The following is a 25,158-nucleotide window of genomic DNA, read 5'->3' as shown; positions in this document are numbered from 1 at the left end:
CGCAGTTAAATCGCAACTTGGTGAACAGACGCAGAGGCGACGGATCTGAATTTGAATTGACGCCCCGTCAGAGGATATACCAACAATGGACACAGCACCTTTGCCGCTCTTCAGCTTCGATAGGAATGAGCTACAGAGACTCCAAAGCGCGCTGCCGGCCGATCTACAGTTGCTGCGGCTTCGACTCCGCTTTGGCTTACCCGTTCGTGTGCAGCTTGGCCAGAGGTTTCGTGTTGTGGTCGACATTGTGGACGAAGTGGGGCAACCGTTCCCCAAGCACTTCGCACCTCCAGAAGGGGTCGACATCGCTCTCACTTCTGGTGACAGTGGTAACCAGGAGAGCGGCTCTATGGACTCTGATGATCTCACTTTGGAGATCGAGGAGCAGGTTTCTCCTGCCGCTGCTGATAGACAAACCAAGTGGCTGTTCTGGGCTTCGGTGCAGGGCTCAACGTCCTCGGTCATTGACGCTTGTGTCAGTCTCAGCATCATGATGAAGCAGACAGCAGCGCTCGGGGGTGATCCAACCATGAATGACCACCGCCGACTGTTGTTGCAGACGTTCTGCGTCGGTAGTGCGTGGCTCAACGAACGCGTGCTGGTGCTTCCGCTTCAAGTTCAGCTGCAGGTCACGAACGCTCGCGACTCGAGCGCTTCCAGCCTCACCAGCACATTTTGTCAGCGGCTTTTTCGTTCCACGCCGTCCAAAGTCTCAGCTACAGGACGCCCCACAGATGAAGGAGGGCTGTTGATAGTGGAGGAACACTATGGTGACGCCATGGGGGCGCATGTGTGGGACGCCTCAATTCTGCTCAGCTGGGCAATGCTTCACGCTAGCACTCGAGCTCCAACATCTCCGGGGCAAGCCGACCCAGCGGACAGCAACCAAACAATGCTCGAACTTGGCTCCGGGTGTGGGTTATTTGCAGCAGTACTGGCTAGGTTTCAATGCTCGCACCAACACGTTAAGGCCGTCTTCACGGAGAAGCCTGAGTGCACGGGCCGACTGCAGAAGAATCTTGACCGGAATGGATCTCCACCATCAGCATCAGTCCTAGCACTTGAGTGGGGCACGCCATTGCCAAGTCCGTTGCGAGGTGCAAACGTCCGCGTCGTGTTCGCTGCCGACGTGCTGTACAACTGGGCCGCGCACGAAGTCTTCCTCGACACACTCGACCAACTGGCCGAATCCGATGCCAAGCTGGAGGTGCTCGTAGCTCATAAACGACGCGGAAAAGCTTCAGCCGAGAGACTCGACGCTCTCGCATCGGATACATTCGATCCTGCTGCACACTGCGTCATCTCAAGCGACAAGGCCGGATGTCGATGGACTCAGTGGCGAGTCGACAAACTCGCTTCACTTGGTCGCGTTGACCTATTCCAACTTTCCCGTCGATAAGCAGGGCGGTGTCGAAGACTCGTGAATAATTCGATACTTTTATCGTATTTCCATGCGTTTAGTCTCCTTGTTCTTCCGTCGAGCCGCTCTAGTCTGCAGGAAGAAGCGGATGAAGTTGACTGCGCCCTGCAGTTCAATCACCAGCTCGTCAAACTCCTTCTGGAAACTGGTGAAGTCCCCGACGTCGCTTTCGGACACGGCGTGCAGCAACTTGGCCACGAACACCTGAACACGACGCGCGCAGACGAACTCGGACGCTCGAGCCACGAAGTCCAGCGCCTCCACTATCGCCCCGCGGTTGCGCGTACTGAGCGAGTTCTTGAGCGTCGGGACCATCTGCGTGTCCACCAGCTCCGCGTATCCGTCCAGCATCTCCCCCATCGCAGTTCGGTTCTGCACGTACAGGGTCAGCGCTGCCTTGGTGTCCACGGGTGTCAATTGTTCCAGCTCCTCGGGCGTAGGGAAGATCCGCTCCACGTGCGGGGTCGATACACCTTCGTCGCTCTGTTTTCTACCGGAGTGGGGTTCGATCGTGACTTGAAGAGGTTCAGGTGGTGTCATGGGGGTATTGAGGGCGCTGTCGGGGTCGTCGTAGTCGTCCATGGAGTCGTAGTCCGAGTCGTAATCCTCTTCATCGGCTTCGATCGACCTGCTAGTCGGTCGGTTCTTGCTGTTGGCCGAGTAGAGATCCGCGTGGAGCTTCTGGAAGTGGCCACTGATGCCGTCCTGCGGCACTTGCTGGTTCTGCTTGTGCATCTGCATGATGAGGCCCACGTGCTTGAACCGGTCTCGGAAGTGGGCCGCCACGGGGGAAAGACCCACGCGCGCTTGGTTCTCGGCGTACATGGCGCGGTACGCCTCCTTCTCCTTGAACTTGATGATGTCAACCATGGCCGCGTCCTCCTTAGCGAAGAGCTGCAACACACGCTCATTCAATGGGTGGCTCAGTGGGGTGCCTCTACCCGTGGCAGACTCAACTCCATTGTGAACGGTAGAATCTCTCGACGTCAACGCAACTTGAGGGGGTAAAGCCAACCCGTTCTCAGGTCTCGCACTGCGACTCGCTCTACTTCGGGCGGTTCTCCTCGACCCTGGCAAAGACGCACTCTCCCCATAAGTATCTTGCTGAGGGTCCTCACCGGATGCAGTCGAGTCGAGTATCCGCTCTTGCTCCAGCATTCGCATGACGTCTCGGAACTGGCAGCACAGATTGTAGCCGATAGAAGACGAATGACACAGTCCGCAGCTGCTTATCGGCTCTGGTAGAGAGGAAGTCGACCGCGACGAGCTCATCCGAACGTCCGTCGCCTCCTTTGAACCCCCAGACTTGTCCGAACCAGCGAGCGACTGCCTTCTACTGGTCGCAATGATCTCCACCGATGAACTACGGAGCAACGTCCTCTTCCGTCCCTCGTCAACCAAAGCACTATCGCGTCTGATCCCGCTATTGGAGCGTCGGGTGCTGCCTCCGTCAGCGTTAAGATTGTCCTCAAACTTGATGCCCACGTTCATACTCCGCGCCTTCTCTCGCATTTGGCGATCGATGCGTTTGAGCCTCAACTCTTGACGCTCGGCATAGCGACTCTCAGTCTGGCGCGTCGAAGCTGCCACTTGAGCTCGAAGTTGGGCCGTAAACCCCGTTCCTCCACGCAAATTGGGGCCGTAGACCTTTGTTTGGCCTGCGCGCATGCGTTGCGACTGCTTCAATTGAGCCTTCGCACGCAGTAGCAAGCGCTCCATTTGTTGCTGAGCCAGTGAGAGCCCCGCGCCGCCACTGCTGGAGTCTAGCAGCCGCAGTTTCCAGGCTCCCCGACGCTCGACGACGTAGTCACCAGGCTTGATGTCCTTGCCAGCCATTGCCGGCGGGAGCTGGCGCAGCACCGCCATCCCTGCATCCGAGTCAGCGCCGAGGTAAAACCAATCTTGCTCCAGATACACCTCGTCGTTGTTGTAGACGAAGTTCTACAACATATCATACCGAGTAAGCTTCATGGACAAAAAACAATGTTTTCGTTGTAGTATTTTGAAAACGTACATCTTTTTGCTTGCGGCGCTGGCACACAGCAGAGCGAATGGTCCATTTGCCCAACATCTTGGCGCTCTTGTTCCTCAGACGAGATTGGATCTCGTCTACCTGCAGGTCTCCGTCATCTCGACTCTGCAACCATAGCAATAGTCACGTAAGAACCCAAACGAAAAGCATTGAATGGTAATGGTAGTAGTTTATACAAACCTTGGGGAGGTAGGCGGTGACGGGGACTGGGTAGCCCACTGAGGCAGGGGCTTGTACATCGTTGCGGATAGCGTCGTCATCCAGCAGCCCGAGCGCTTTGAGTTGCGGGGCCTCGCGGACTTTGGCTCCCAGCACTCCGCCCTGCTCCCACGAGACGTCGCCAGGCCCCACACTCAGCTGCAGCCAGACGGAATCGCCGTAGCGTACGGAGCTGGCACTTCGGACGTCTGCGAGGTCCAGCAGCGTGAAGATGGCGCGGTCCTTGTAGCCTTTGGCCTGGATCTGCAGCTTCTCCAGCGACTGGACTCGCACCTGGCCGTCCGGACTGCCCACCATCATCAGGTGGCCATTGAACAGCTCCAACGCCACGCTGCAGCCGAACGAGAGGCGCGTCGCCTGCGAGTTGAAGTCGTTGCGAAGCTTCTGCGCGTCGGACACTGGAACGACGACAGCTGCGGCTCCGTTTGCCCCTTGACCGGCCACGCCCGAGGTTGCAAGCTGCAACGGAGTGGCTCCTCCCTGTTGGTTCTGGTTGGTTGTGCTCTCCATCGTGTGGAGATTGTTGGTAGGTGACGCAGACAACGCTGGAGTGGACGCGGACGTCCCCAGAGCGTTGAGTCTCCGCATGATCTCGGCCGAGTTGAAGCCGGAGCCTCCAACCACTCGCAGCCCTGCGCCTGCCAGAGCTGAGGGCGATACTGTGAGCGTCCTCCTGCTACCTTCACGTAGTTTGCCGACGTGGTGGAGGTCCGGTAGACTTCCCACGCTTGAGATGCGAGAGGACGAGCCTTTGTGTGCCCTGCTGTGCCGCTTGATGGACACTTGGGAGCCTCGTTGTCTCGCTTGACGAGCTGCGGCGCCGTCACTGTTGGATGGAGCCGGCTCCTCGTCATCGCTGTCACCGACGTCGGAGGACTCGGAGAAGGCCGACAGCGCGTGATCGTCGGACGGCGGGGTATTCTGGTCGTGGACAAAGTCCAGGTACTGCCACACATTCGACGACCGACCGAAAGCGTGCGGACGCGTGCTGGTCGTGCTGGTCATGGCGAAGCTCTGCGCTCTTGATGGCCCCCTCGGTTGAGAGGGGCAGAGCAGAGAGAGAATCAACCTGACGGCGCGCTAAATGGAGACTTGGCATCATTCTACCAGCTAAAACTGGATGACTTCACTGCGTTCATCCGAAACTTGAGCATTTCCTGATAGGGATGACGGTTCCCAATGCGACCTTCCGGCAGTAAGGGGTCGGTCCAACTTGTGCAGACACCGCTGGCGGATCTAGTGAGCGATGGATGCTCACCACGCTCAGGTGCTGCAATCTCTTCGGGAACAAATTCGGTACGCCAGTCAATCTACCATTGAGTAGAGGGTTCCCCTGTCCTTACTGTTCTGTCTGTAGGGCGGTGTGTGTGCACGACCAAGCGCAATGGGATGCAACGTGGAAGGTGACGTGGATCTGCGTCTCTATCATCAGCTCTGAACAATGACCGACCTCACCTTCCTCTGCTCCTGCTTGTTGTAGGAGGCACTCAGTGACGTCAGCTCGAGTCGACGGGGTCTCATGCTACCCAGCGCCTTCCTCGAGGTGCTACGAGCGAACAGTGTCCCCCTCGGTCGATCCGAAGCCCGTGTGCTGCTGTGGCAGTTCCAAGAGCCTAACGGAGCCGTGTCGGCGACCACGTTCCTTCGGTGGATCGCGCTGAGCGCCCCTGTCGACCACGTGAACCCTGACCTGCTCTTCCCGCAACTTCCGCAGCCGTATCGCCGCATCATGAAGGTCTGGGAGCGCGACATCTTCGACGCGGCGTGGGAGATCATCACGACCGAGAGCGTCCGATTCAGGGCCGAGACTGCAGCGTCCGAGGGCGGGATGAACTCGTCCAGGTCTGCGACTGGAGCGGACAAGCCTCAGCAGCAGAGAAATGACTACGAAGTCGCCAAACGACGGACGTGCGAGCCCTCGTGGCAGATTCCCCTCGACTCCAGCGCCCAGCAAGTTGCCGGCCTGGCATCTCACTGCCTGTTGTCTCTCATGGTCGCTGGGATAAATTACGACGACGCATCGACCAGTACCGCTCCATCACTTCCTGTACTGAGCACAGCGGAAAATGACGTCAAGGTTCTTGGTGACTTCCCTGTTGAGTTCCCTCGAGTCGACGCTGAAGTTCCCGTTGGAGCCGCTGATACCGCCACTAAAGTGCACGTGTCCATCAAAGCGCTTAGTTCACTGCAGCTCGCGAATGATAATTCGGGACTTCCGAGCTGTGGTATCGCTGTTCATCTCGTTGAGACAACGACCAGCCAACAGCAAGAGCCCGTCGAAGACGCCAAGCCTGCCGCTCCAACATTCCGGGAGTGTGTGAACATCTACACGGTAAGAGCTGGAAGTCCGAGTGACGATGGTGCCGGGGTTTCCTGCAAGCTTCTTGCTTCGCTACGTCCGACGCAAAGCTCAGCGGAACCTTCGATCGTTTCAATCGTGCTCTCCCCGGGCGTGTCGCTCCTCGCTGTCACGTCCGTCGGCTCGAAGATCGTCTCCTTGTACAGTCTTCAGCGCGAAGAAAGCAGCAACCAAGACGCAGAAGCGGTTCTCCAACCTTTGAACCTCTCAACTCCGACGTATCAAGTCGATCTGGAGCCAACGCGATCGCCGTTCATGGAAGACGCATGTGAACCCGCACTGCACTTCCTTGTTGCTCCAGTCCCAACCCGTACACCGCACCATGAACCTCCTCGAGCTCCCAAAGCGTACGCGTTTGTAGTATGCTACGGACTCAAAGTGCTTAAGTTCTTGCTCCCGCTTGACAGCAACAGCAGCAGCAGTGCGTCTTCACCTCTCCATCTAACACCGACAAAGTCATGGGAACACTTGACCAAAATCACAGCGTCAGCGCAGGACATGACGACCCAGTACTTGACCGTGGGGTGTCAAGACGGCACGGTTGTCGTTTGGGACGTGCTGCAAGACTCCGACTACGCCTTCCTCGCCCCCTTCAGCGACGCAGACGACACAGCAGAACGGCCACCGCCGCGGCAAAAGCTGTCGGCCGCAGTCTCCACCGAGGTGAGCCACGTCGTGTTTTACCAAGCCGAATACGTCATCGCGCTGTCCAAGTCCCAGCAGCGTATCTACTTCTTCGACGTCCGGGAACGAGGCAAGCCAGCGCTGAAGCGAGTGATCTCACCGCCAGCAAAGAAATCCTCCACGAAAACACGCCAAACTTCTGCACAGCCCGCCAACTTGATGCTGAATATCACAGCAGTCGCGGATCTCCCAGTGGCGCTCGTCGAGTATTCCAACGGAATGGTCATGCTGTACGACGTGCGGACGGCTGAAGCAATCGGTAGCTTCTGGGCGACACTGCCCTCGGCCACGTCTCCGGCTGCTCATGTGGCATCGTCCACTTCTCTTAAGTCGAACGAAAGTCTCGGTGTTTTGGTAACTATCACGGGGAATCAGGACGTCCTCGGTGCTGCAGCCAACCCTACGCCATCGACTGAAGCGACGGAAACGAACATCAAGCTGTATAGCTGGCGCGACCTTCTCTTGGTCTGCTTTCCGTCGCTAACAACCTTGCTTGAGCAGTATCAGGAAGAAGCGGTACGTCCACGTTCGAGTACCAGGACGCCGCGTGTTTGCTAACAGCTCACGACTTGCCTTGACCCCTTCTCTTTTGAGTAGACCATCACAAACATCAAGCAGCTCCTGCTCACAAGCGATCTCGATGATGTTTCAGCTGCAGCCCCACCATCGACCGTCACTGCTCTCGGCACTTCCGTTGATCCGCTAGAAACGATGCTGCTGAGGATGGCCGGCGAGACTCCGCCGTCTTCTACTCGAACCAGGCAGTCAAACGCCGGCAGTTTGTCCCCTCTGCAGTCCCCCTTTGGACGAAGCTCAGTGTCAATCACCGCCAGTAACGCAGTACTCCTGAGCCAAAGCACCGAGAGCACTAACTCTGCAGACTCAAGTTCCGTAGTCATGCTAGAGCCGCTGGTCCAAGACGACAAAGCCTTCTTCGACGAGTACTGCAGAGAACATCTCGATCCGTTAGCCATCGCAGACCAAGAAGCCAGGCTGCACCGCAAGCGACGAGAGCTTCTCAAGACAATGTCGGCTGGAGGAGCGTGGTGAACGACGGACGTCCTGGCACCACAGCAAGCACGCTGCAACGTAAAATCCACAACCAAGACGCAAGAGAGGAGAATAATGCACTTACATTCCATGTCTGTTTTGCGTATTAGCCCTTCTTCACGACGAAAATCTCTACGAGATTGATTGAGTACTTACGAATCCTTCAGCGGTGATACTGCTACGACGTTGGTCCCGAATTTCCAGCTTTTCGAGGCCTTCAGAGGTCTGGTGGGCACCTTGCGGTAATGTGTCGGTAACGAGAACGCGCCACTGAACAGCGACTCCGCTTTCCTTCGCTTCCGGGAAGGCTCATCCTCATCGCTGTCCTCTGATAGCTCGCTCACTTTTTCGACCATACCGCGGTGCTCCAACTGGCCCAACGCAGCTGTAACTACTGCCAGCGACGCAAGGCCTGACGCTCCAGTCTCCGTTCCAGACTCAGCTGCTCGTTGCACAGCGTTCACAGCTTCGAACAGCTCCGAAACGCTTCGGCGGCGCCGCAAGTCCATGCTCTCAAGCACCAACGCAGCCACGTGGTCGACGCTGGCCTGGGCGGGGGTTGCTGCGGCTAGTGCATCCACTTTATGACTGCCAGCAGTAGTTGTCGCCTTGCCGCAGTTTGTTTCTCTGCTCACCCGATCACTGCCGCTCCATCCTGCCATCGTAGCCGCTGCTGCCATCGCCGCCGGAGACACATACATGCTGCTGTGCTTGTACTGGTCGTCGCGATGGTAGGTCGTGCCTTCATACTCGAAGGATTGAGTGGAAGACTCCGCCGTGTATGCCTTGCGTAGCTGCCCCGTGCTGCCGTAAAGCAATTCCGAGTAGCTCAACTTGCCTCGTCGTGGACGCTGGCCCTTGTGTCCTCCCTTGTGCCACTGCGAACCTGGGTGAGGAGGCAAAGGCACGGGCTCTTGGTCCGCTTCCTCTGGAACACTGCACTTCGCGTGCGATGGGTCCCAGTGGTTCATCGAGCAGTACCACTTATCGGGCAACGTGGAGGATTTAATGTGCTGCGGCAGCTTGCGCCACTTGTTGCACTTCTCACACTGCGCCCACTCCAACACCGTCTTCTTGATCCCACTCGTGTTCGCGCCGCTGTTGTTGTGTCCACGTCCTCCCCTTCCTTTGGTAGAGTGACCAGAAGTGGCGCCGTCTGGGTTACTGCCGTTGTTGTTGCTCCCTCCTTCCGCATTGCTACTGACCCCGGTATTTGAAGCACCATTCCCTGTCCCAGACGCCGTTGCCTTTGAGCCTTTGCCGTGCTTCGTCGTATTCGATTTACCAAGAGAGGTAAGGTCATTTGCTGAAGACGTTGGCGTCATCGTACTGCCAGTAGTCACGGACACAGATGCTGCCGGCGCAGCATCTCCAGTAGATGAAGATGTCCTTGCTTTCTTCGAAGGGCGAGCCGAACCATCCTTCTTGGCCTGCTTCAGCAAGAACGCATCCACTTCAGGAGGGTTTGGCGCGCTACACTTGGCTAACTCCGGAGCCCAAGTGTTGAGATGACAGTACCAGACTGCAGGTAACCGATCGAAGTTAATAAATGTCGGCACCACACGCCACTTGCCGCATTGAGTGCTCTCGCATTGCACCCACTTGACTTCTCGGTACTTCTCCTTGAGTTGCTTGGTAATTTTGCGCTTTTTGGAAGCCTTGTCCTTGCTCTTGAGAGATCTGAAGCCCTTCTCCTTCTCTTCCAGCGCAGTCATGTCGGCAACGGAGCCCTTCAAAGAGCTTCCAGACCTTTTCAGAGTACCTGATCCAGACGAAGAGTATCCGCCATCATCCCCTGTGCTGGATTGAGTCGACTTGGACCTTGACTTCAACTTGTACCTCCTCTTCTCTGCTAGCGGGGACGGATTCACCTTTACCACTTCCTCGGCAACAGCACACGACGCATACCGCTCGTCCCAAGTGTTCATATTGCAGTACCAATGTGTTGGCATCGCGTCCAGATTGAAGTCTGGGGGCACCGTCCGCCACTTCTTGCAGCTATCACACTGGACCCACTTGGCCTCGTTGGCTTCTTCCTCCTCCTCCTCGCTGGTTTCTCGTTTAAGCGCACGCGCTTCCCGCTTTGCCTTGTTCTTCTTGCGTTTCTTGCCCGGTCCACTTGTCTTAGCCACCCTTGGAGTTCTTGGGGTTGCATCTGCGTTAGGAGTCGCGGACCCGGCCGTTCCTTCGTCGTCGTCATCTTCATCTTCGCTTGGAACATGCTTCAGCACTATTCCACCAGACGAAGACGGAATTAACACGCTGGCGGAAGGCGACTTGGGGATCTCCAGCTTCAAAGCACCTTCAAGCGGTTGTCGCTGCTCATCCGCGGCACGGCTGTCTCGGCGCTCCTTCGTACGCTCGGTCTTGACTTCTGGACTATCCTCCTCCGCCGATGATCGAGCTTCTAACGAGTCCTTATCACCGGCTGGGCTCGCAGGCACAGGAGAAGAAGGCACGGGCGACTTTGCCTTATCCTCGAGCTGGCCTTGCTCAACCTTGGACGCAGATGCTATGGGGCGCTCCTCCTTGATAATTGCTACCTGTGGTGCTGCTGCCTCGATCTGTGAACCTGTGATCTGGCTGCTGGGGCGCTTCTTCTTTAGAGAAGGGCTAGCTGTCGACTCGTCGGAATCGTCATCGCTCTTCCCCAACGCCTCTTCAAGACGCTCCTGTATCCTCTTCGTAGCAGTGGCAGGACTTTCAAACAGCGCCAACGCAGACGTGGGCGACCGAGTCGATCCAGCGCCTGGTGTTCCTGTAGCCGGAGAGCGGGGAGTCGCAACCGCCTCCACTCTAATCGTCTCCTTGCGCTCTCCAGACGGCGTCGACGGAATAATCTTCTCTGCACGCTGCGCCTTCGAGCTTTCATCCGCGTCCAGGGACTCTCGCTTGCTACGCTTCCGCTTCTTGCCGCTACTCTCTCCGTCCTTGTGCTCCGCTTCATCGTCCGCCTGCGAGGCCAGACTCTCCCTCTTGTGTTTATCCTTCTTCTTCTTCTTTTTCTTCTTCTTCTTTTCGCGCTTCTCCCTCTTCTCGCGCTTCTCCTTCCTCCTGGCGCTCGACGCGCTGACCGCCGAAGCCTCGGACATGGCCTCGTCCTCGTTCTCATCGTGCGCCTGCAGCTCGCTCAGCTGCCTGGGCACCTGCGCCTTCACCGCCTTCTTCGTCTCACTCTCTGGCGCCGCCTCCTTCTGCTCCGCGGCGTGTTTGGGGCAAATGATCAGCTTGGACGAGATCTGGCGCACGCAGTTGGGCGGCAGGCAGCGCGCGTGGTACGCCACGGGGCAGCGCATGCAGCGCACGGCCTCCTGCTGCGCGCCCGACTGGTTGCAGCCCGCGCACGTGTGCAGCGGGCAGATGAAGTGCGTGTTGGTGGCGATACGCGCCAGCGGGAACTGCGCGATGCACTCCTGGTGGTAGAACTTGCCGCACGACAGCGCGCGGCACTTGCGCACGGGGCGGAGCGTCGGGTCGGCGCCGGCGGAGGCGGGCGCGTCGTCCTTCAGCGCCTCCACGCCCGTCTGCTTGCAGTGGAAGCAGGCGTGGGTTTTGCTTCTGCAGCTGGGGCACAGCCAGGTGTCGTCCTGGGCCTGCGCGGCGCCGCTGTCGGGCGACAGACACGCCGCGTGGAAGGCCGAGATGCAGGGGCCGCCGCAGACCACGAGCGCGTCGCCCTCGCGCTCGCACACGACGCAGATATGCTCTCCCTGGAGGAGTTAAGGGCATAACAACGTCAATATTAGCGTTAAAAGGCTCGCGGAGGCCGGTAAATACGCGCCGGAGTGCCGCGCACCTTGCTGCGGTCGCTGTCTGGCTCGGACTTGACGAGTTTCGGCCGCGCGGGCGCGGGAGCGGAGCTGGGGGCCGCCGCCTCCTGGCGCTCGCGCTGCCGCTGCTGGTCCGCCTGCAGCTGCGCGCGCAGCTTCTTGCGCCGCTTCTGGTCCAGCGGCACGCGGATGAGCACCGAGTCGGAGCTGGAGCTGCTGCCGGAGCCGCCGGAGCTCGCGTCCGAGTCCGCCATGGCCGCGGGGGTTTCCTGCCTTATTGGGACTGAGTGGGCGGGCAATAGAGCTTTACTATGGAGAGCAGCTCATTGGCAGAAAGAACGTGGAAAAACATCGGATTGGACGTAACTAAACGTTGTACTATTGGACGAAAGTTGACAAAGTATCTGGATTGGATAAAAATAGCCTATCGACCCGGGTCTGGATGTGTTTGACCCGACCTGGCCCATGTTGAAGTGCTCAACACCATGACCAGCCTTTTGGCCGACTTGGTTGGTATTGATAGCCGTGGTCTGGGTAGGATGGCCCTCTTAGGACGAACGTCTAGCGTGATAATATCGTTTCCACTATCACTTCATCATCGGCTGTAGACACTGGCATATACTTATATGGTGTTGAGCTGGCTGTGGCCGCAGAAGTCGGTGGCGGGGAGCGTCGTGGTGATCACTGGCGGCGCCTTGGGGCTCGGCCGCATGCTCGCTATCCGCTTCGCGCAACTCGGCGCCGTGGTGCTGGTCTGGGACATCAACGCCCCCAACGGCCAGAAGGTCGTTCAGGAGATCACTTCAGCCGACGGCGGCGGAGAAGCGCACTTCTTCCACGTGGACGTGAGCGACAAGGCCAAGGTCTACGAGACCGGTCGACGGGTGCTCGAGCAGTTCGGGACGGTGGATATCCTCGTCAACAACGCTGGAATCGTATGTGGCAAGACACTGCTGGCGACGTCGGACGCGACGATCGAGCGCACGTTTGCAGTCAACACCTTCGCGCATTTTTGGACGCTGCGGGCGTTCCTGCCGGACATGGTCAAGCGGAACCGCGGCCACATCGTGTGCATCGGCAGCGCCGGCTCGCTCTTCGGGTTCCCGAACATGGTGGACTACGGCTCGACCAAGTTCGCGTCCTACGGGCTGATGTGCCACCTGCGGCAGGAGCTGCGGTCGCTGGGTAAGTACGGCATTAACCTGACGGTGGTGTGTCCGTCCTTTATAAAGACGGGCATGTTCGAGGGCGTGCGGGTGCCCATGCTCACGACGTGGCTCAGTCCGGAGTACGCCGCTGATCAGGTGGTCAAGGCCGTAAGACGCAACCAGTGGCGGGTGCTCATGCCGACCATTGTGGGGCTCCTGGCGCTGGTGGTGGCGCTGACGCCCATCGGTCTGTACGACTTCATGATGCGCATCACGGGCGCGCTGAACGCCATGAAGAAGTTCCGCCAGACGCGCGTGAACCCCGAGCGGAGCGATGAGGAAGCGAGCGGTGCTGCTCAGTGCGAGCCGCAGTTCAGCATCAAGGACGGACGGCCGCTCGACAGCCTGCAGATCCACCACAAGCACATCAGGGCCACCTCGGCCAAAGGCGGAGGAGGAAACCCATTCACAGACTTGCAAAGGGAAGGACACGGCAAGGTTGAGGCCTAATGCCAACAATATACATCTCACGTCATACCCGATAGCAAGTCTCACGTCGAAGCCGCGTCGAGCATGACGGCAGGCTCATCCAGCCATAATCGAATCGAAGATGTCATCCCGTCCTACTATACATTCTCTCGTACACACCCCGTCCCTCCGCACCGCTTCAACTCCCTCCATCCCCCATTAGCGGCCCATTGTTCATCTCTCCTCGCCGCCGCCATGTTCGACTGGATCTGGCCGCAGAAGTCCGTCAAGGGCGACGTGGTGGTCATCACGGGCGGCGCCATGGGGCTGGGGCGCCTCGTGGCCTTGCGCTTCGCCGCGCTGGGCGCCGTCGTGGTCGTGTGGGACCTCCACAGCGATCTGGGCCCCCAACTGGTGCAGGAGATCGAGGCGGCGGGCGGCTCCGCGCGCTTCTACGAGGTGGACGTGACCGACCGCGCCAAGGTCTACGCCACGGGCCAGGAGGTGCTCAAGGAGTTCGGCGCCGTGGACATCCTCGTCAACAACGCTGGCATCGTGGGGGGCCGCCCCGTGCTCGAGTCCTCGGACGCCATGATCGAGCGCACCATGGCCGTGAACGCCACATCGCACTTCTGGACCATCAAGGCGTTCCTGCCCATGATGGCCAAGCGCAACAAGGGCCACATCGTGTCGGTGGCCAGCGCCGCCGGGATCTTCGGGTCCCCCGGGATGGTGGACTACGGGGCCAGCAAGTTCGCGGCCATCGGGCTCATGCTCAGTCTGCGCCAGGAGCTGCAGGCCATGGGCCTCTTCGGCGTGCACACGACCGTCGTGTGTCCGGGCTTCATCACGACGGGCATGTTTGAGGGCGTCAAGCCGCCGCCGTTCACGCGGTGGCTCACGCCCGAGTTCGTGGTCGACCAGATCGTCAAGGCCGTGCGCCGCAACCAGTGGCGCGTGCTGGTGCCATCCATCCTGATGGCCATGGAGTTCGTGGCCACCATCATGCCCATGTGGTTCGTGGACTGGTTCATCCGCGTCTCCAAGACGTCGCAGGCCATGAAGAGCTTCAAGCAGACGCGCACCCACGCGCTGCTCAAGGAGGACTAGTACCGTAGGCTCCTGCTGTCTGTCACTCAATTCCGTACTCCATGTACTCAATCCAAACAACACTGAATGACCAGTAATACTTCGTAAGAGTCATGACCAGGGCTTGATAGTAGCGGTAGTTCTCCTGAACTACTACCAGTAGTATTCCAGTAAAAGAAAACGAATTACTAGTTACTGGGTCCTTTTGCTCAAGCGTTCCTAGCTACTATAGTAATAGTACTATAGTACTATCAAACTACTGGCTGAATGTGGTCCACACACTTATGTTTAAGTATATTTTTCGGCAGGTTGTCACGAAATGGTCAAATTGTTTAAATATTTTATATTATTTAAGGGTGTGACTTCGTTGATGGTTGACATGTGAGAACATCTGGTCGCAAACGGACGTGCGTTGTAAGTAGTAGATACAAAATCTCGCGATGTACCAACACCAAAATATGTAGACCCAGTACTTCTTACCGCCGTCGAACGAGCACAGGGGCTTACGACATTTTTTCCTATTATGCTGAGCAGCAACTTGCGTACCAGCGGCGGTGCTAAACTATTGCAATCAACACTCACCATTTACTCACCGCGATTAAACCCGAGTGGAGCTTTGGGCTCTGGGATAGACTCAGCAGGCGAGGGGTTCGCGAGCGAACGTATGTGTCATTTCAAGTTGTGAACCTCAGGTGAACCTCAGCAGTAACTCGATAGTATTATTGGGGGCGTGGATGAGTTACTGGTTACTATAGTGATAGTACAATCAGAAAGTGTCAAGTTACTGGTTACTATAGTAGAAGTAGTAGTACTATAGTACTATATTCTACTGGCCTCGCGAATTACTACCAAGCCGACTCAAGTTACAAGTTGAAGTGTGTTCACTTCAATGACACCATATATTACTCTAGGTATTCGCTTGAGTGACATCAAAAACCCAAATCAGGCAGAGGCGGCATTAGTCGATTCGAGTTGATACCGTGAAAGGCTCATGGCGACGAGTGCGCGCTGGCTGCTCGGCGAGAGGCGCCACGCCGTGGTGGCGGTGGAGGTGCCCGCCGGGCCGCTGGGCATCATGCTGGACGCCGACGACCTGGACCGCCCCGTGCTCGATGGCTTCGCGCCCGTGTCGCCGTCGCGCCCAGAGCAACGCGGCGCCGTGGAGACGAGCGGTCGCGTGCCCGTGGGCAGCCTCTTGCTGGCCGTGAACGAGTACGACTTCGCGGCGGAGGATCTGGGCTTCCAGGAGGTGGGGCAGGTGCTGCGTGAGACGAGCCACCTGCCACGCACGCTCAAGTTCCGCGTGCCACTGGAGCTGGAGGACGCCAGCGACGTGCCATTGAGTCAGCAGTTCGCTCCGAGGAGGGGGCCGCCGCCCAAAGAAGAAGAAGAAGAAGAAGAAGAAGAAGAAGAAGATGATGATGATGATGATGAAGGAAAAGATGATGATGATGAAGACGACGAGAAGGAGGAGAACATTCAGGTTCCAGTGAAGAAGCAGCAGATGCAGCAGCAGATTATTGACAATGACAGCGGCAGCTACAGGCACTTGCCGTTGAGTCAGCAGTTTGCGCCTCACCGAGGACCTCCGCCACGAGAAGAAGACGAGGAAAACGAAGAAGAGTTTGAAGACGAAGGAGGAGAAGAAGAAGAAGAGAAGGACGAGGAGAATATGGTTGTGTCTGGCAGCGGGTCCTCGTCGTCGACTGGAGACTCTTTCCAGGAGATCCACGTGACAGAAGCGACGGTGGTTGGGGACGTGGTGCTGGCCTCGGCTGCGCGTGTGGCGGAGGATCAGGTGAGCGACGGGAGTACGAGCTGGACGCTGACGGGGTCCAACATCGACGCATCGTCGAGTACGCCACTGACGAGCAGTGTGAGCTCGGCCTCCCCAGAGAAACCGCAGCAAATGCCGCTGGAGGAGTCACGTCTGGCAGTGCAGGAGTTTACGCCTCCTGATTTGACGGAGCAGTCGACGCCGTCATCCGAGCAGCCGAAACGATTGGCCCTGGAGATTGACGATGCCCCTCCGCCGATACCGAAGGAGCTGTCTTTCGGCACCATGGCCGCTCTAGCAGAGACGCGTCACTTTGATAGCGACGATTCAAGTGAAGACGAAAGTGATCAAGACATGGGAACATGGGGCCAAGGCGGCTCCAAAGAAGCGAGTTGGAAGCCCGCTCGAGCTGCGGCTAGAACGGTCAGCTCCTCTTCCCCTGAGCAGCCTGAAACACTGTCTCCGCAGAAGTCGCAACAACCGTCACCTGTACCGTTGTCCATGGCGTCCAACGTGTCGTCCGGCACTATTGCTGCATCGCTCATGGCGCAGACAAACCAGTTCGACCGAGACGACTCGATTGAAGAAGACGATGACGCTGAGTACGTTACCGCTGTAGCTCCTCCTGGTCCGCTGGGGCTGAATCTGGACGGTGGAGTGCTCGACTGCGCCGTTGTGATGGGCTTTGTCAAGTTGCGCGATGGCTCTAAGGGAGCGCTTGAGCGTAACGGAGATATCGTTCCTGGATCAGTGATTGTCCGCATCAATGGCAAGGATTTCTCGGACGCGACACTGAATGATGTGCGGACGAGACTTGGGGAGCTCGGTCACCTGCCGCGCACAATTGTATTTCGCCTACCTCGCCGCCAGCAGCAGCAGCAGTCCAGTGTGCCACGCTCCACTGGCATGCGGCGTGCCCCGACGCTCCCTGTTTTCCACGAAGACTTTGACAAGCGCCGCAAATTTGAACTGGGCCTGGTGATGCACTACGATAAAACTGTTTTAAAACGGCGCGAGTGTTGGTTCTGCATCGACGCGAAGTGGATGGCTCGGTGGGTGGACTTCGTTGCCCGCGGAGGGCCTGAACCAGGTCCCATTAGCAACGAAAACCTGCTTCACCCTGCTTGGCGGAAGATGCTGGCTCACGACGCTCCTGGCCGACCTGACACGGCACGCGAAGGGCTGATTCTCATGAAGGACTACAGAGTGGTGGCACCGATGGTTTGGTGCTTATTTGCCGAGCTGCACGGTCTAGGCGAAGCGCCCTTATTGCCGCGGTATCTGATGGACATTTACGCCGAAGCTCTGAGCGACGGAGAGGTAAAAAGCATTCTGGAAGTCCCTCGGCCCAAGGCGTCCGTGCTTGCCAATGAATTGCGCGATAAGTGCCTCGTTCGCTCGAGCAGAAACCGCTAAAAGGTGGAAACGAGCACGGATTTTGCCACACTGTACACTGTAGCGAGTATTCATTCAATTCATACACTGGGTCTTGTACATGTACATACGTGATCAGTCCATGTGGGTTGGGCCGTCTTTGAGCCAGCTGAACGACCAGCTAAAGTCGGCACCTGAAGCAACGGAAAAACCCAGTCAATAGCCACACAACCTCCCAGTGCTTGATCATCCCTGGTACCCCTACCGTTGTGCTCCAGCGAGTTTGTTATCGTGTAAAAGATCCACAAGAACAAGTTGGACTGGACGAGTCGCCACCCGCAGTCGAGCACGAACGAAAGCAAGTGAAGCGTGGAGAAGCTAATCTTCCGCTGGACGAGGTAGCCTATGATGAGAAGTGATAGAAATTCTACAGCACCGAACATTGCCACACCGCTGAGCATGCTGCCAAGGCCTTCACTATCAAGGGCTTTTATCTGGGCGTAGTAGTCGCGATTCGGAAGATAATACATGGAGGTCGTATACATACCTGCAGGCACACACATACACAAGTTCGAATTAGATGCAAAACCTGTCAACCCTACAACAAAAAGTACGCACAGAAGATGAACGGGACGATGACTTCCGTGTACTCCACGAGGATGACAAACTCCGCGACGAACAACACTTGAGCCGTCCGTTGGACGAATTTCCGACGCTCCTTCAGCGAGAATTTTTTTTCGAGCGTGGCAAACTCTTCCTGGTTCAAAGGTGTGAAAGCGTCTGCATCTGCGGCAACTGGAAGTGGGTCGTTCATTGTCGTCACCGGGAATATTCGTCTGGTAGTTGCATCCGTCGGCATTGAATCAGTAGTGCGTCTGGGTTTGAATGCCATGAAGAGAAATGTATATCTGTGCTGAACTAGAAGAGCGGCTGTCTGCGGAGCTTCTTGGACAATTTGCAATGCTACGTCGATGAACTTGGCGGAGCGAAGGGGGTGGCCATGGGGTATTTTATGCTGCAGAGCGACGATGTCTCGCATTAGGTTGCTGATATCCCAAATTGACGTACACCCTAGGAAGGCGTCTAGTGCGATCATTTCGAGCACTGTGGTGATAGAGCTGGAGTTTTGAACCGAGCTTGAGACGTACAGCGCGTTGAAGACGTCCACGTTGAAAATCATGTTCTGCGGCATCAGATCGAATTTCCTGTCGAGAAAGTAGGAGATCCAGTTTTTGGCGATGATTTTAATGACGGGGAGGAGAATAACGTAGAGCTTTTGACTCGACGGTCCGACATGCATGAACCCGTAGAGATATGCTGGGTAGACGAACGTGAGCAGCACTTGACAGATCAAAACGACAACGTAGTTGACCAACTCGCGGACGAGCTGCGTGTCTTGCTTCAAAGCACGACCAAAGCAGCACGCGAAGCAAATGATGAGAGCGGCGAACCACACCGGAATCCCCACCACGAGTGCAAACGGTAGCGGGAACCCGATGACGCTGGCCATGACAATCATGAATGCAATCGCGCCGGCGCTAGAGATGATTGGCATTGAGATCGTTTTCATGGAGTTGATCTTCAGACCAGGGACATTGATCCGGAACTGCTCCAAGATCGCGCACGTCATGAGGGCGATCGATACGTAGTCGCGGAACCAGAACAAGTAATTCGCTCTTAATCCTTCTTTAGGTGCAGCCAGAGGGACACAATCTACCAGCGCGACCACGACCAAGCACGGAAAAGGGGACACCACAGCGATCAGCAGGGCCCATAACGTTGAAGTAGTTTGGTGGTACGTAGTCAGGTTCCGGACGCGTTCGACTGAGTAGTTACCACGCAATTCTACTTGGAAGCTGGTGAAGAACCTGAGCAGCCGACGTCCAAACAGACAGGCACCGCGCCAGCGTTTGCGCATGGTGGGGACCATGTCCGCGGCTCTAGGACAATTTCGAATGATGTCATCGTTTCTCCTTTCGCTTCTATCTTTATCTTCCACGCCTCGTAATCTAAGAGAGTCAAACTGAGGTGGATAATCTCATTTTTTTAGCGTCGGATCAACGAGCATGTCATGGTGACTGAATCGTAGCAGCTACTCTGCGCTAACATCAATTTAAAACAAGCAAAGAAAAACCTATAGCTTGTGAAATGCTGAACGGCACCTATTTCTTCACCCACTTGCCGCTGAAGAGGACAGCAAAAAATTCAAAGTAGAAATCAATAGAAGCAAATATTAGGTTTTTTTTGTCGTAAATTAGATCCCTGAACTTCAATTATAATAGTCTTTGTATTCATATTGAAATATAAACTATTTAACATTTTTAATTTCAAACATTGGTTCTAAGACACGTATAAAATAATCTTTTTACCACCAATTAGTTTTTATTTAAATATATATTGTTTTCAACTTTTATTAATTGTTCAAAGAAACAGTATGTTGACGAAGTAAATAATGTACCCATATAAATGAAACAGTAGGGTTGACTCAGTTTAAATGCAATTAAATGTATTGGTCTTTGACATAAAATGTTTATAATAGTTTTAGTAAAATAGCATTTCTATATAAAATGAAACATTCCTTGTCAAGAAACAAAGAACGCCGATTGAAGTACGTAGCAAAAGTGACGAAAGCAACCTAACGTTAGCGGTTTTCGGGGCGTTGGGTGCCACATGGACTCGTCTTGAAACACAACAAGTGAATTCTTGTTCGACTGTAGGATTAAAAAATTCAATGCGTGCGGTGTCCGAGGTCCTTGCTTCAAATCTCTCAGGTAGGTCCAGATAAAATGTACATGTATTGGGTCACCTGCAACGTTTTCGACGACAGCACTGACGCAACCTTTTCCACGTGGTTTTGTGGCTTGCGACAGCAACTACAGTACCTGCGGGCCCCCAAGTCTTGTGTCTTGGGCCAAGACCCCAGCGCGTGCTGTCGCTGTAGTTTTTGTCGTGCTTTGCCTTCCTGTTGCGCGAAACGCCGTATTGACGACGGTGGGCATGTACAGTTTGAGCGGCTCCGGAAGGTGTACGAGGAGTATCCTGGAGGCTCTATTGGAGATGGTCGCGCAATTCTCTTGAGTTGGGGTCTTCCTCTGCAAGCCCTAGCCAGCCAAACTCTCTCGGAATCGAGATGTGATGAGCTGAGCTCCTGCTTTTAGAGGATACGACCTTGAAGTTGGATCGATTTGAAATGTAGCGGCTAGACGATCGGCAGCGTGTGTAGCGGAGTTCCGTCCAAATCACTCTAAGCATAGGACGCAGCATGTGGATTCGTCGGTCAGTGTTTGATACTGTAGTCGTGGCCTGCGGAGAGTTGCTTCCGTACAGATTAATTAACGGCGCAAGATTAAATTTACTTACGACAATGCTATGGCCTCTATCTGACGTCAAGCCACTGGTTGGTATCCACAGCATCCTCCGGCGTACATGTATCAGCTCAGTTTCAATTTTGCCTTCAACGCACCAACACCACCTTCATCAACTCTCGCTACAATGAAGATCTTCGCCGCTGCCGCCATCGCCGCCTGCGCTCTCACTGCTACCTCTGTCAACGCCGACGGAGCCGAGGGAGCCAAGTGGGGATACAAGCCCAGCGACACCAGCATGGCTGCACCCAACCAATGGGCCGAGCACTACCCGACGTGCGGCGGTCAGCGCCAGTCGCCCATCGATATCGAGACGACGGAGCTAGACAACGTCTCCGAGAAGCGCTCGCTGACCTTCAGCGGCTCGTGCGCCGACTTCGATGTCTCGCAGTCGGACGAGTCCTTCACGGCCAGCGTGAACGGCGGCTCGTGCGCCGTGAGCGCCAACGGCGCGTCGTACAACATGCTGCAGTTCCACATGCACGTGCCGTCGGAGCACACGTTGAACGGCGAGCACCTGGGCGGCGAGGTGCACTTCGTGCACAGCAACGCGGACAGCTCTGCGCTGCTGGTGACGGGCGTGTTCTTCAAGGCCGTGCAGGGCGCGAGCGACCCGTGGGTGGTCTCCGTGCTGGACGCGCTGGACAAGATGAGCTCGAACGCGACAGCGTCGGCAAGTCTGACGTCGTACGCCGACCTGGTGAACAAGGCCGCGGACGCGCAGGGCGTGTTCAACTACGCCGGCAGCCTGACGACGCCCGCGTGCAGCGAGATCGTGGACTGGTGGGTGGTGAAGAAACCCGTGGACGTGTCGACGGCCGACCTGGAGCGTCTGCAGTCTCAGTTGCGCGAGCTGCACATCACGGACGACGGCAAGAACGCGCGTCCGGTGCAGCCGCTGAACGGCCGTGTCGTGACGGCGTTGCTGTAGTGTAGGTGTTTGTTTGGTACTCGAACGGGAACAGCTCGTGATGAAATAAATATGTACACATTTTCAGAACTAGCTTTGTATTAGTTTCTAACTGTCTCGATTAACTAGTGTGGGAGTTGTATTAACAGTAAATGTTCACTGCTTAGAATTTGGGTTTGAGGAGTGGATCATGCTGTATTTTTTGTTTATGTTTTGTGAATATGGCTATGAACATGTTTAAATTCCCCAATTAATTTTTTTCTGATGCTTTCGACTGAAATAGTAAATACAGAACTTCGAAAGTTCTGTATTAACTGTTTGTCAATTGGGTCGATGCTCGACGTATGTGTTACAGTAATGTGCGTCAATAAGGGACGTGTGGCAACTAATATCCTTACATACATTATATAGCTGTCAGTCAAAAGAACACAGCTAACATTGATTTAAGTTAACTTTCGACAGGATCCTGGCGCTATTGGTTGGTTTCGCAACGAGCGCGACTACGTGATTGGCTAGTGAGGTCAGATCTAGCCAATCAGTGATTGAAGCTACCATTTGAATTCGGGCGCGAACATAACTCCTTCCCTCCAACCCGCTCAGCGCGATCTCCAAGCACAACGGAATCTACCACAACACCAGCGCCCTACCCATCCACCCACCTCATGAGCTCCTCCTCCAAGACTAGAACTCGCCTCACCCAGCAGCAGAAGCTGCGTCTGATCAAGAAGGCTGAGAGCTCCACCGCTGTCAAGTATGAAGACCTGGCCCTTTGGGCCAAAGTCGAGTTCGGTCTGCAAAGGCCCCCCTGGGAATGCCACCATCGGCCGCATCATCTCGGGGCGTATCGCGCTGTTGCTCCAGCCTCACGAAAGTGCTCAGCGCAAGAACAAGCCGTCTCCGTTCCAGCTACAGATCGATCAAAACATCGTCGAGTTCATCATGCTTGCAGAGGCGGAGGGCATTTGCCTCAGCGGTGCAATGATCGTCTTCTATGCGACTTACTAACTGCCATGAAGTGGTGCGAGTCTGCGTGGGATAATGTGTCAGCTTCTACGATTCAGAAGTGCTGGTTTACTTCTCGATTTGCTAACTCCGAGAAACCACCCGACCCTTCCGCCCTCTTCTCCCCTCCTAGCGTCATGGCGATGCAAGAGCAAGCTCAGCAGCCACGCGGCCGTGCAGGCTTCTCGCGCCCCGATCCTGACGTGCTTCCAGCGGTGAATGAAGTAGATGAAGGCGCCGACGAAACCATGGCCGAAGCCACCGTGTGACGGGGCACACAGTACTTCTTAACAGAGGAAGCAGGAGTATACAAACTCCAAGTGAACAGCCGTTCACGTGTCTCTGGTCTGAAGGGGACGACTTGACTTGAAAAGCGGTAGATCTAAGACTGAATGTATTTATAGGTTGGTACAGATTTGGCCTGCATACAAATCCTAAGTTCCCTATAGTTTGTGTCATACAAAATGTGTCTGTTAGCTCTGAGGCCACTTGGGTCACTATCCAGGGGAGTGACCGATGTAGCCATCCCGGAATAGTGACAGAGTCACTATTCCATGTAACCCCGTTACATCCTCCCCCACTTAGATTCGATCTTATCGACCAATCAGAGCGAGGTTACGCCGGCGACTCACATTTCACTCGCAAAGTCGAAATCCATCGACAACGGCGCGAGCTCTGGCGCCTCGGCTCCCGGGCCTCACAGAGCAACTGGCGCATCGCCGAGCAAGCCGCAGGGTCTCCACGTCGACCGGAAGCATGCCTCCAAAGCGCAGTGCGCGCAGTGCGAAAGCACCTCCGAAACCGCGGGCCGTAGGGCCGAAGACCAGGGCGGCCAAGGCCAAGGACGAGTCGTCCGCGCTGATGGAGGCCACGAAGGCGGCCGAGGAGGTGGTGCGCTCTCGCAGCAGCACGCCGGAGAGTGGCCGTCAGGCCGGGGCTCGGAGCAAGTCTCCTGACGCCGCGCAAGGCAAGGAGGAGAGTCCTCGGGGCCATAAAAGCCCGGCTCGTGACTGGGAAGCCGCCGTCGTTGACTGCACGATGGTCCAGTACTACGGTGAGAGTTCACCCGACGACGAGAACGTCTCGGAGGGCAGCACGCACGCTGCCGAAGGCACGGAGCTGGCGGCAGGCGACATGACCAACGCCTCGGCCGACGCAAAGGCCTCGTCAGAGAAGGAGACGGAGGACGCCGAGTCCGGCTCAGGCGACAGCAAGCAGTCTCACGACGAAGTCGCCATGGCCGACGCTGGGGTCGTGGCCGAGAAGTCGTCGAGCGACACGGGCTCTGAGCCCAAGGCGGTGTCGCCACCCAAGCATCTGACGCTGACACAAGGTCGTGAGCGTGCCCAAGCGTCGAAAGCGGCTGCCGCTGCGAAGGCCGCCGAGGCCAAGGCGAAGAAGCGTTCAGCTTCCAGGTCGCCTCGCGGCTCCAGCTCCAAGCTGTTCATCGACTCGGGGTCTGAGGACGAGGAGGGTGCCGTCCACGAGCCCAAGGAGCTCTCCAACAACCTCGACGAGCAGCAGCAGCAATACCACGCTGCTAGCTCGGGTGCGTATGCCAGGCAGCCGACTGCCACGACTGCCATCGAGTCTTCTTCAGGCGGGGATGCCACGTACCCGCAGGGCTACTTCCCGCCCGAGCCTGGCACTGGTGCGCCAGCGCTGTTGGAGAAGCTCTCGGCTCCTCGTGGCCTTATCGGTGGGTACACCTCGAGGGGTTCCTATGAGCGTGCTCTTGTTGAGAAAGAGCCACTCTTTCTTGGCGACGTTGAAGTCGCCCGGTGTGTGCTACTAGCACCACACAAGCTCACACTGAAGGAGTTCACCACGCTTCGCAAGAAGCCGGAGGACAAGGGTGGACTCCATCCTGTGTGGGGTTACCACTGGGTCAAGACGAATGAGAACATGACCTGGAACGAGGTGGAAGACCGCTTCTGGCGCTACGTCCAGCGCAAAGGGTATTCCGACCAAGAGTTCAAAGAACTCCTTGAGGATCGCACTCTGACCGCAATCCTGGACGTGCGCGAGCTCCGCATCGAGTTCGCTCAACCCGTGAGCAAGCGCAAGCTCCACTCGAAGATGGACGAGCTGAAGCAAGAGGCGAGAGCCAAAGCTCGTGAAGAGCGTGGGCGTGGTGCGACTACGTCTGCTACCGTGCCCCGGGTACCGGCCAAGAAGCCAAGGACTACTTACGAAGCTGCCGCTGCTTCTCGTCCCATATCGCAACAGCCTTCGGGCAGTCTGCCTGGAGCTGCTCAACGAGCTCCCACGAGTTATCCGACTCAGGGTAACCCCTCCACTTCACGAGCAGCTGGCGCTTGCCATGGAGCCGCCGCTCCCGGACGACTCGTTCCACGTGGTAGTGGATCTGCCCATTACGATCAAGGAGGGCCGGCGGTGGCCTCGCACGGCCATGGCTACGAGCCTGAGGCGACGCAGCCGTATGCTGGGGCCCCGAGTCAGGTGGTGGCCCTGCAGCAAGAGGAGATTC

General features: G+C 56.5%; 12 protein-coding genes across 12 annotated transcripts; 7 read left to right on the top strand and 5 right to left on the bottom strand.

Moving 5' to 3' along the window:
* Positions 1 to 85: 85 nt before the first annotated feature.
* PHYSODRAFT_337103 (hypothetical protein) lies at positions 86 to 1,399 on the top strand (the record flags this gene model as incomplete). Its single annotated transcript, XM_009534725.1, has 1 exon — positions 86 to 1,399. One exon carries the CDS (start codon positions 86 to 88, stop codon positions 1,397 to 1,399), a length of 1,314 nt encoding a protein of 437 aa, XP_009533020.1.
* Positions 1,400 to 1,438: 39 nt separating this feature from the next.
* Positions 1,439 to 2,290, bottom strand: PHYSODRAFT_317637 (hypothetical protein; the record flags this gene model as incomplete). Its single annotated transcript, XM_009534724.1, has 1 exon — positions 1,439 to 2,290. One exon carries the CDS (start codon positions 2,288 to 2,290, stop codon positions 1,439 to 1,441), a length of 852 nt encoding a protein of 283 aa, XP_009533019.1.
* Positions 2,291 to 3,004: 714 nt separating this feature from the next.
* Positions 3,005 to 4,259, bottom strand: PHYSODRAFT_438959 (hypothetical protein; the record flags this gene model as incomplete). The annotated part of the gene is made up of 3 exons (XM_009534723.1): positions 3,005 to 3,361; positions 3,435 to 3,557; positions 3,633 to 4,259. Coding segments are annotated over 3 exons (1,107 nt in total), but the record flags the coding sequence as incomplete, so codon positions are not given.
* A 658-nt stretch (positions 4,260 to 4,917) lies between these two features.
* On the top strand, positions 4,918 to 7,764 carry PHYSODRAFT_248704 (hypothetical protein; the record flags this gene model as incomplete). Its single annotated transcript, XM_009534722.1, has 5 exons — positions 4,918 to 4,971; positions 5,152 to 6,003; positions 6,332 to 6,377; positions 6,515 to 7,230; positions 7,312 to 7,764. 5 exons carry the CDS (start codon positions 4,918 to 4,920, stop codon positions 7,762 to 7,764), a joined length of 2,121 nt encoding a protein of 706 aa, XP_009533017.1.
* Positions 7,765 to 7,916: 152 nt separating this feature from the next.
* PHYSODRAFT_563400 (hypothetical protein) lies at positions 7,917 to 11,788 on the bottom strand (the record flags this gene model as incomplete). The annotated part of the gene is made up of 4 exons (XM_009534721.1): positions 7,917 to 10,522; positions 10,616 to 10,754; positions 10,923 to 11,474; positions 11,561 to 11,788. The coding sequence occupies 4 exons, from the start codon at positions 11,786 to 11,788 to the stop codon at positions 7,917 to 7,919; spliced, it is 3,525 nt and encodes a 1,174-aa protein (XP_009533016.1).
* Positions 11,789 to 12,160: 372 nt separating this feature from the next.
* Positions 12,161 to 13,192, top strand: PHYSODRAFT_337099 (hypothetical protein; the record flags this gene model as incomplete). The annotated part of the gene is made up of 1 exon (XM_009534720.1): positions 12,161 to 13,192. One exon carries the CDS (start codon positions 12,161 to 12,163, stop codon positions 13,190 to 13,192), a length of 1,032 nt encoding a protein of 343 aa, XP_009533015.1.
* A 206-nt stretch (positions 13,193 to 13,398) lies between these two features.
* Positions 13,399 to 14,260, top strand: PHYSODRAFT_563395 (hypothetical protein; the record flags this gene model as incomplete). Its single annotated transcript, XM_009534719.1, has 1 exon — positions 13,399 to 14,260. Exon 1 carries the CDS (start codon positions 13,406 to 13,408, stop codon positions 14,258 to 14,260), a length of 855 nt encoding a protein of 284 aa, XP_009533014.1. The 5' UTR covers positions 13,399 to 13,405.
* Positions 14,261 to 16,517: 2,257 nt separating this feature from the next.
* Positions 16,518 to 17,432, top strand: PHYSODRAFT_514935 (hypothetical protein; the record flags this gene model as incomplete). Its single annotated transcript, XM_009534718.1, has 1 exon — positions 16,518 to 17,432. The coding sequence occupies one exon, from the start codon at positions 16,518 to 16,520 to the stop codon at positions 17,430 to 17,432; it is 915 nt and encodes a 304-aa protein (XP_009533013.1).
* A 93-nt stretch (positions 17,433 to 17,525) lies between these two features.
* Positions 17,526 to 18,909, bottom strand: PHYSODRAFT_514957 (hypothetical protein; the record flags this gene model as incomplete). Its single annotated transcript, XM_009534717.1, has 4 exons — positions 17,526 to 17,584; positions 17,656 to 17,937; positions 18,009 to 18,147; positions 18,310 to 18,909. The coding sequence occupies 4 exons, from the start codon at positions 18,907 to 18,909 to the stop codon at positions 17,526 to 17,528; spliced, it is 1,080 nt and encodes a 359-aa protein (XP_009533012.1).
* Positions 18,910 to 18,942: 33 nt separating this feature from the next.
* On the bottom strand, positions 18,943 to 19,308 carry PHYSODRAFT_518192 (hypothetical protein; the record flags this gene model as incomplete). The annotated part of the gene is made up of 1 exon (XM_009534716.1): positions 18,943 to 19,308. A coding segment is annotated over one exon (366 nt), but the record flags the coding sequence as incomplete, so codon positions are not given.
* Positions 19,309 to 20,849: 1,541 nt separating this feature from the next.
* PHYSODRAFT_287008 (hypothetical protein) lies at positions 20,850 to 21,686 on the top strand (the record flags this gene model as incomplete). Its single annotated transcript, XM_009534715.1, has 1 exon — positions 20,850 to 21,686. The coding sequence occupies exon 1, from the start codon at positions 20,883 to 20,885 to the stop codon at positions 21,684 to 21,686; it is 804 nt and encodes a 267-aa protein (XP_009533010.1). The 5' UTR covers positions 20,850 to 20,882.
* A 641-nt stretch (positions 21,687 to 22,327) lies between these two features.
* Positions 22,328 to 22,936, top strand: PHYSODRAFT_337094 (hypothetical protein; the record flags this gene model as incomplete). Its single annotated transcript, XM_009534714.1, has 3 exons — positions 22,328 to 22,444; positions 22,527 to 22,638; positions 22,713 to 22,936. 3 exons carry the CDS (start codon positions 22,328 to 22,330, stop codon positions 22,934 to 22,936), a joined length of 453 nt encoding a protein of 150 aa, XP_009533009.1.
* Positions 22,937 to 25,158: the final 2,222 nt, after the last annotated feature.

Source organism: Phytophthora sojae (genome assembly GCF_000149755.1).
Source record: "Phytophthora sojae unplaced genomic scaffold PHYSOscaffold_7, whole genome shotgun sequence".
Lineage (NCBI taxonomy): Eukaryota > Oomycota > Peronosporomycetes > Peronosporales > Peronosporaceae > Phytophthora > Phytophthora sojae.
This window is presented reverse-complemented; position numbering and strand designations above follow the sequence as displayed.